Here is a 10206-nt window from a genome sequence, read left to right as displayed (position 1 = left end):
ATTAATATATGTATATATTACATACTTAATTTATGTATATTAATATAATATTTCCAACAACTTACATTATATTGTACTACTGTTATTCTATTCCACAAATAAAAACAATTAACATCCGAAGAGCTTACATGACACCCAAGCTATTAAGGAGTTGGGATTTGAACCCACAATTGTCTGACCCTAAAGTCCAGGTTCCAAACAACTGTGCATACCACTTCTCATTTCTTTTTCAATGTGAGGTAGACCTTAGTGCTGGTCTAAGGGTGCAAGGTAACACACTCTAAGATATATGTGTGATATGGCTGGGTAACAACTCTTGTTCTAATTCCACAGCTTTAAATTCAAGAAAGTACTTGGACCAAGCCAGGCTGGCCTGGGGAGGTTGTGAATGGTAAATGCGATAGAGTTCATGCCTGGGATACAACACTTGATCATTCTATAAGGTCATATTACATACAGATGCTCCTTGACTTAAAATGAGATCATGTCCCAATAAACCTATCACTAAGTTTCAAATATCATTAATTTAAAAATGCATTTAATACACCTAATCTACCAAACATCATAGCTTAGCCTGGCCTATCTTCAATGTGCTCAGAACATTTACATTAGCGTACAGATGGGCAAAATCACCTAACACAAAGCCTATTTTATAATGAAATATAGGGTATTTCATGTAATTTACTGAATACTATATTGAAAGTGAAGAACAGAATGAATGTACAGATAGATGGTCCCCAACTTACAATGGCTTGACTTACATGACTTTTTGACTTTACGACAGTGCAAAAGCAATATGCATCACTTTAAGTACCCATGCAACCATTTTGGGAAATAAGCCCATAGTAAATTGAGGAGCATCTGGTATTCTACTGAATGCATCTTACCTTTGCACCAACATAAAGTCAAAAAATTGTAAGTCAAACCATCGTTAAGTAGGGGACCATTTGTATCAGTAACAAGACTGATGCGATGCACTGGCCACGGACATGAGGAGCTCTGATCCACATGCAGAGTAGCTTTCCAGCAGAACTCTTCCAGGCTTATGGATCTTGAGATGTAAGGCAGGTTCCTAAAGAGCTGAAGACAGTCACTTCCTCAGACCTAGACTCCACAGCCATATATAATCAATGAATAGTCTCTTTGGGGGATCCTCTATCTCACCCTGACCAGTGTCACAGGTCTCTCTGCTGTGTAGCCTGACTGTGGTGACCTCCTTCTGAATTATTTCAGTACGGAACATTTTGGGCTTACCCACGTGATGTCTATGTCTGGCTCCTGAGTCAATATGATCTATTAAGAACATTGGTCAGAGTGGTCACACTACTCCAATCTCCCTCTTTGATTTCCTTCACATTAGCATTATTTTCAGAAAAACAATCAAGTCTTCCATTTAAAAAAAATGAAACAAACAAAAAAAGATAGAAAAGAAATGGCCAGGCGTGGTTACTCATGACTGTAATCCCAACACTTTGGGAGGCCAATGCGGGCAGACTGCTTGAGCCCAGGAGTTCAAGACCAGCCTGGCCAACATGGCGAAACCCTGTCTCTACTACAAATATAAAAATTAATAGGATGCTGTGGTATGCAACTGTAGTACCAGCCACTTGGGAGGCTCAGGCACAAGAATCGCTTGAGCCTGGGAGGCAAAGGTTGCAGTGAGCCGAGATTAAGCCACTGTACTCCAGCCTGGGCAACAGAGCAAGACACTGTCTCGAAGGAAAAAAAAAAGAAAAGAGATTATCTCTGAACTGAAAGTCAATGGAAAAAAAAAAAAAAGAAGAAGAAGAAAGATTTGTGAAGGCTTCTGAGGGTTAAAAAATAATAAATAAGACTAGGTACAGGGGCTCACACCTGTAATCCCAGCACTTTGGGAGGCCAAGGAGGGTGGATCACAAGGTCAGAAGTTCGAGACCAGCCTGGCCAACATGGTGAAACCTCGTCTACTAAAAATACAAAAAAATAGCTGGGCATGGTGGAGGGCACCTGTAATCCCAGCTACTCAGGAGGATAGTTTGAACCCAGGAGGCAGAGGTTGCAATGAGCCAAGACCATGCCGTTGCACTCCAGCCTGGGTGACAGGGTGAGACTCCGTCTCAAAAAATAAAAATAAATAATAATAATAATAATAAATAAAAAGCAGCATCAAACACTCTAGAGTCAAATCCCCCACAGATTTCAAGGGTCTGTCCATGGCCACACATAAATCTGTATGCAGTAGGAAGGTAAAGTTTTTCTTTTGATTCTGTAACACACTTCTTTCTACACTGTGCACATCAGGGAAGCATGAGGACATGGAAATTGAGAAGACAGGTTCTAAGATGTCAAGAACAGGTTTAAAGACTCACTGTGGACTGTGTTTGCGCCATGTATTCACTCTCCATTTTATTCAGACGCACATTTGTATCCTCAAGCAATTCTTGAATGTTTTCAGTGTGTTGCTTTTGAAGATCAAACTTTTCCTGTTCCATTTCTGCTACAGCATTGTGAAGCTACATCAGGAAATCGAGAGTTTTCTCTTTTACTACTATGGAATTGACTATTTTGTAATTCAGCAGAAAAAATGGTTTCCTATATTCCTCTATTTATATATATAATGACCTGAACACCAAAAGATATAAAAAACCACCAATAAACATTAAAGGCAAAGATATCATATAAAAAGCAGGATCAAGAAACACTTAATTTTTCCTTTACTTTCCTGAATTGAAAATTTTAATGGATGAGCAAATATTAAAAAGAATTATCTGCCTCAGGTAGAAATGGTAAATAAATCAGGCAGATAATACAAGTGAACATTACTAGTATTAGTCTGAAATGAGAAAACAGAAACATTATAATATTGTTACTAATTAGGAATATTGTCCCATTGTCCCCATTATTCATCCTATTTGCATGGAATTTTGTAGGCCAGTAATGTTAAAAACTGCTTTCTCCCCTACCCGCACCTCGAACAAGAAATTACTTCTAGCCATTCCCTAATCTATTAAAAAACAGACAAAAAGATCACATTTATCAACCAAATAGAGTATGGGTAGGATGACTAAGCAGAATTGTATACTATATGTACGGAGGTCTTTATTTATAAAAATCATTATGTATATACTGTTTAAATGGATGAGGCTTTAAAATTTCTACACAAACTAAGGTAAGGAAAACAAAGGCAAATACAGGAGGTCCAGACAAGCTTCAATGGACAACTTCCAAAAGGGGTTGAAAATCTGTGCTCCCAGCCTTGTGGGCATTCCTTCACTTATCTTAATGGGGGTACAATTCCGAGTCTAACTTCCATTCCCTGCATCCAACACCACACCTACCCAATAGAAGAGACCAGGAGTCCAAACAGTCCAAATGATATATTTCGCTTTTTGTTTTTGTTTTTGTTTTGAGATGGAGTCTCACTCTCACCCAGGCGGGAGTGCAGTGGTGCAATCTCAGCTCAGTGCAACCTCCACCTCCCAGGTTCACGTGATTCTCCTGCCTCAGCCTCCCAAGTGGCTGGGATCAAAGGCAGCCGCCACAACACCCGGCTAATTTTTTGTATTTTTAGTAGAGTCGGGGTTTCACCATGTTGGTCAGCCTGGTCTCGAACTCCTAGCCTCAAGTGATTGGCCCGCCTCAGCCTCCCAAAGTGCTGGGATTACAGGTGTGAGCCACCGTGGCTGGCCCCAGATGATATATTTGATTCACTACCTATAAATAGGGAAGAGAGAAAGGACACAATACAGACAGTGTGGACTCTTATTTGACTAAGAAGATACTGGAAGGACAGGGAAAACCTGTGAGAGATGGAAGCTAGGGCAGAATGCAGGCAATAATTATGATAATTGTACTGGTAAAGGTCTCAAGAACTCTTCTTCTAGTTTCTAGCTGAATAGGAAGAATGAGGATGCTCAGTAATAGCCATACAGAAGACTCCCGGATTTTGCAAGTTTAACATACACAGTTTTGATTATTTGTAAGTGGTCCCCAAAATCCCTGATGTATCTGATTTTTAGTTTTGCTGAAATAAACATTGTAAAGCAGTGTTAGGTCTGTTGTTCAAAAGTGAGTCACGTAGCTGGTACATTGCACCCAAATCTCAGTGCTCCTTCACAGCTGTCGAATGACATGATAGTAACTCAGATAATGGGCTCTAAAGGAGTCACTTAGAATTTTACAGTTGTACTTACAGGAGCAATTATACAATGTAGTGGTTTCCTCATGTTTATGGTCTCCCAAAGCCCCTAGAACATATGCCTGCCAAATGTCAAAAATCTAATAGCCCATCAACACTTAGTGGTTTCTCACGTGTCTTCCACAGTTGTTTTATAAACGGACTGTCGCTGTTGGAGGGGTATCTGTAAGTCAGTCTACAACACTCATCCAAAGAATTTGTAGTTGAGACTACAAGGGTAAAAATGGCACTGGCAAAAACAAGTATGCTATTACTTGGCTGATGTGTTTGAGGACTGGATAGGCATCTGGTCTAATAGTCTAACCAGAGGTGATTATAATGTATTCATTCAACAGATTTTATTAGTACCTGCTATGTACCAGTCATAATGCATCAGTGGGCACTTTCCCAAACCTAACAATGAATTGGAGTCCAGGTCACTCAGTCTAGGAGGCTTTAAAGGGCAAACATTCCTAACTATCTTAGTAGCAAATATTATTAGGCTATAGGATACAAATCTTGCTAGAGTTTATGAAACCATAGGATATAACAATGAGTTGCTCCATAGGAATTCTCAAGAAGAATTTTTACCCAGACTTTGATAATGGGTACAGGAGACACAAATGTCCTTCCCAGCATCCTACATATTCGTCTTTAACCATATAGTTGGCTCATGCCAGAGGAGACCCAGAGGCAACAGAAATCTGTCCCAAATAAAGGGAAAAGTATTACAAAACCCCACAGGTCAATGATGCAGCCACTGTGGAAAACACTTTGGCAGTTCCTCAAAAAATTTATCAAAAAGATAAACAGAGTTACCACATAACCCAAGAATCCTGCTCCTAGGACTACACCTAACAGAATGTAAAAACACACACAAATGTTCACAGAAACATTATTCACGATATCCAAAAAGTGGAGTCAACTCAGATGTCTATCAGCTGATGAATGGATAGGCAAAATGTGGTCTATCCATGCAATGCAATATTATTTGACCATAAAACTGATTGAACTATTGATTCATGCTACAGTGAGGGTGAAACTTAAAAACATTACGGTAAGTGAAAGAAGCCAGTCACAAAATGCCACATATTATATTATTGCATTTATATGAGATGTCTAGAATAGGCAAATCTAAAAAGACAAAAAGTAGATTGGTGGTTGAAGAGCCTGGGGTGTGGGGAGTGGTAACTGACTGCTGATGGGTAAAGGTTTCTTTCCAGGGCGATGAAAATGGTCTGCAATTATATTGTGGTGGAAGTTGCACAACTTTGTGAATACATAAAAAAAAAACAATGAATTGGGTACTTTAAGAAGGTGAATTTTATGGCATGTAAACCATAACTCAATATTTTTTAAAGGCCCACAGATTACAACAGCAAAACGTGTTGACAGCTGGGGCAAAAGTCAAGACAGGAAGAAGAATTGTGAGCAAAGATGAGGCTTGAAAGATCACCAGAGTCTTTATCATGAAAAGCCTTGTAAGTCCTAAGAACTAAGGAAACAATGGGAGCCACTAGGACAATGGGAACCACTAGAGTGATTTAAACATGGTTGTGAGGTCAACCAGATTTGTGTTTGTGAAAGACCAATTTAGCTGTATTGTGGGACATGGAATGACGAGGGACAGACTGGAGGTAGCTACAGGTGATCTAGGCAAGAGACAGGTGTTTCCTGAACTAAGGAAGAAAGAGTGGTAGATACATTCAAAAGATGGATAATTAACAGAACTTGGCAAGGCATTAGATGTGTGAGCTGAAGCAAAAGGAAGGGTCTTTAAGTAGCTGAGCTGATTCCTATCCCATAGAGAATACCCTACTGGGCAGGTATATCCCTCCATGGGATAGGCATCTCCATGGGATAGGTATTCTCCATGGGATAGGGAAAAAGGGAATGCCCATTTTAGCAACAAAGGAAGAAGATGAAGTTTAGGGACAATGATGGAATTCAGACCAAGGAGAGATTTTAAATAGGTAGTTGAATAACTGGGACTTAAGGTGAGAGACATAGGATGCATATTTCTATTAGGGAATATACACACACACATACATATATCACCTTGTCCATGTAGAATACATAATAATTGTTGAATGAATGACTACATAAATAACAAAGTGAATCTATAATGTGCTTATTAATTTTGGTGCCTGTCCTGCTTGTACTCAGTTTTCATCCTCAGCCCAGATTTACATAAAATTACACTACACACACACACACACACACACACACACACAGAGCCTTCAGTGAGGGGGCAGGTACAGTGGCTCACACCTGTAATCCCAGCCCTTTGGGAGGCCAAGGCGGAAGGATCACTTGAGGCCAACAGTTCGATAACAGCCTGGCCAACATGGAAAAACCCCATATCTACAAAAACTACAAAAATTAGCCAGGCAGTGGTGGCCACACCTGTTATTCCAGCTACTTGGGAGGCTGAGGCATGAGAAGAGCTTGAATCCAGGAGGCGAAGGTTGCAGTGAGCTAAGATAGCGCCACTGCTCTCCAGGCCAGGTGACAGGGCAAGACTAAAAAAAACTTCAAACAGGTTTACGTATTTACACATCCAGTATTTATTGTATAACTAGAAAAAACGCTTTACTAGTCCAGCAGAAAGAAAAAGACATACCCTTGTAAGTGACAGAAGCCTCTTCTCTTCAAATACCTGACAATTTAAACTAGAATATATGAAACTAGCGAATTCAGACAAAGGAAAGAAGGGGACCTGCTAGGTACACAATGTCCTTGAAGCAAATACAAAAATACGCCAAATTTATAGAAAAGATAAAAACCAAAATACGAGAAAGAAAAACCACATGACTAGAAATAACAAAATAAAAACTAGAAAAGAGCCAACTAAAAAGCAATCTATAGATTCAACACTATCCTATCAAATTACCGATGTCATTTTTTACAGAATTAGAAAAAATGATTCTAAGATTCATATGGAACCAAAAAAGAGCCTGAATAGTTGAAGCAATCCTAGGCAAGATGAATGAGTCAGGCATGGTGCCTGACTCCTGTAATCTCAGCACTACTGGGAGGCTGAGGCAGGAGGATCGCTTGAGGTCAGGAGTTCAAGACAAGCCTGAGCAACATAGTGAGACCCCATCTCTACAAAAAAAAAAGTTTTAAATTAGCCAGGTGTGGTAATGCACACCTGTAGTCCCAGCTACTCAGGAGACTGAGGCAGGAGGATCACTTGAGCCCAGGAGCTCAAGGCTGTGGTGAGCTGTTATGGTGCCATTGCACTCCAGACTGGGTGACAGAGCAAGACCCTGTCTCAAAAACAAAATAAAATAAAAGAACAAGGCCAGTGGGCATCACATTACCCAACTTAAAACTAAGTTATAAGGCTACAATAACCAAAACCACATGGTACTAGTATAAAAACAGACACATAGACCAACGAAACAGAAGAGAGAACCCAAAAATAATGATGCACACCTACAACCATCTGATCTTTGACAAAGTTGACCAAAAAAAATGGGGAAAGAATCCCTTATCCAATAAATGAGACTGAGATAACTGGCTAGTCATATGCAGAAGAATGAAACTGGATACCCCACAAAATACAAAAATTAACTCAGGATAGATTAAAGACTTAAGTATAAGACCTAAAACTGTAAAAATCCTAGAAGAAAACCTAGGAAGTACCATTCTAGACATTGACCTTGGTAAAGAATTTATGATTAAATCCCCAAAAGCAATTGCAACAAAAATAAAAAATGGACGAGTGGGACGTAATTAACATAAAGAACTTTTGCACAGCAAAAGAAGCTATCAAGTAAACAGATAACTCACAGAATGGGAGAAAATATTTGCAAACTATGTATCTGACAAAGGTCTAATATTCAGAATCTATAAAGAACTCAATAATTCAACAACAAAAAACAAATAACCCCATTAAAAAGTGGACAAAGGACATGAACAAACAATTCTCAAAAAAAGACATACAAGCGACCAACAAACATATGAAAAAATGTTCAACATCACACGTCATCAGAGAAATGCAATTCAAAACCACAATGAGATACCACCTCACACCAGTAAAAATGGGTGTTATTTAAAAGATTAAAAACAACAGATGCTGGCAAGGTTGCAGAGAAAAAGGAATGCTTATATACTGTTAATGGGAACGTAAAGTAGTTCAACCATTGTAGAATGCAGTTTGGAGATTTCTCAGGGAACTTAGAACAACTACCATTTGACCCAACAATCCCATTACTGGGTATATACCCAAAGGAAAATAAGTCATTCTACAAAAAAGGCACATGAGCTTGTATGTTCATTGCCATGCTAGCCACAATAGCAAAGACATGGAATCAACCTAGATGTCCATCGATGGTGGACTGGATAAAGAAAATGTGGTATATATACACCATGGAATACTAGATGGCCATAAAAAATGAAATCATGTCCTTTGCAGCAATGTGGATGCAGCTTGTGGCCATGATCCTAAGCAAATTGATGCAGAAACAGAAAACCAAGCATGTTCTCACTTACAAGTGGGAGCTAAACATTGGTATATATGGACATAAAAATAAGAACAATAGACACTGGGGACTCCTAGAGGAAAGAGGGGGACAAAGGCTGAAAAACTACTGTTGGGCACTATGCTCACTACTTGGATGATGGGATTATTCATATCCCAAACCTCAATGTCACACAATATAACCATGTAAGACATCTGCATATGTACCCTCTGAATCTAAAATAAAAGCTGAAATTATTTTTAAAAATGAAATAAAGTATCCATAATATTCAAAGCAATATACAGATTCAATGTAATCCCTATCAAAATATCAATGACATTTTCATAAAAATAGAAAAAGCAATCCTAAAATCTGCATGTAACCAAAGAAGATTCTGAATAGCCAAAGCAATCTTAAGCATGAAGAACAAAGGTGGAGGCATCACAGTAACTGACATGAAAATATACTTCAAAGTTGTAGTAACTAAAACAGTATGCCATTGGCATAAAAACAGACACACAGGCCAATAAAACAGCATGAAGCACCCAGAAAAAAAAATCCACACATTTACAGCCAGCTGATTTTTGACAAAAATGCCAAGAACATACAATGAGGAAAGTATAGTCTCTTTAATAAATGGTGCTGGGGAAACTGGATATCCACATGCAGAACAATGAAATTAGACCTGTATTTCTCACCATACACAAAAATCGACTCAAAATGAATTAAAGACTTAAATGGAAGAACTAAAACTAGGGAACTACTAAGAGAAAACATAGAGGAAAAGCTCCATGACATAAATCTAGGCAACAATTTCTGTACAGGACCTCAAAAGCACAGGCAACAAAAGCAAGAAAAAAAAAAAGACAAATGGGATTACATCAAACTAAAAAGCTTCTGCATGGAAAAAAAAATCAATAGAGTGAAAAGGCAACCTACAGAATGGGAAAATACATTTGCAAACTATACATCTGATATGGGGTTTATATCCAAAATATATAAGAAACTCAAACAACTCAACAGCAAAAAAACAAATATTCTGAAGATTAAAAAATAACCTAATGACTTATTTAGGCCAAGGACCTAAATAGACATTTCTCAAAAGAAGACACAGAAATGGCCAAAAGGTATATGAAAAATGCTAAACCTCACTAATCATTAGGGAGAGGCAAACCAAATTTACAATGTGATATCATCTAACTGTAGTTAGAATGATTATTATTAAAAAGTCAAAAGATAGGAAGTGTTGGTGAGGATATAGAGAAAAGAGAATCCTTATATACTGCTAGAGGGAATACAAATTAGTAGAGCCATTAGGGAAAACAATGTGGTTCCTCAAAAAATTAAAAATAGAACTACCATATGATCCAACAATCCCCCTACTAGATATATATCTGAAGAAAATAAAATCAGTATGTCGGAGATATCTGCATTCCCACGTTTACTGCAGCATTATTCACAATAGTCAAGATATGAAATCAATGTAAGTGCCCATCAAAGGATGAATGGATAAAGAAAATGTGATAGATACGCACACCCATACATACACACACACCCACACACACACACACACACACACAC

The 10206-nt window shown here is 38.4% G+C and overlaps 1 protein-coding gene across 1 annotated transcript in view; it reads right to left on the bottom strand.

Moving 5' to 3' along the window:
- The window catches only part of LOC116463813 (centrosomal protein of 112 kDa), a gene marked incomplete at its 5' end in the record, with an annotated part of 357755 nt that overhangs the window by 310678 nt on the left and 36871 nt on the right, over positions 1–10206 (bottom strand). Inside the window, one exon of the mRNA XM_032147080.3 lies at positions 2349–2492. Coding sequence (XP_032002971.2) covers positions 2349–2492 — 144 coding nt within the window. The remainder of the gene's footprint in view (positions 1–2348; positions 2493–10206) is intronic.

The sequence above is a fragment of the Hylobates moloch genome, unplaced genomic scaffold (assembly GCF_009828535.3).
Source record: "Hylobates moloch isolate HMO894 unplaced genomic scaffold, HMol_V3 SCAFFOLD_68, whole genome shotgun sequence".
Lineage (NCBI taxonomy): Eukaryota > Metazoa > Chordata > Mammalia > Primates > Hylobatidae > Hylobates > Hylobates moloch.
This window is presented reverse-complemented; position numbering and strand designations above follow the sequence as displayed.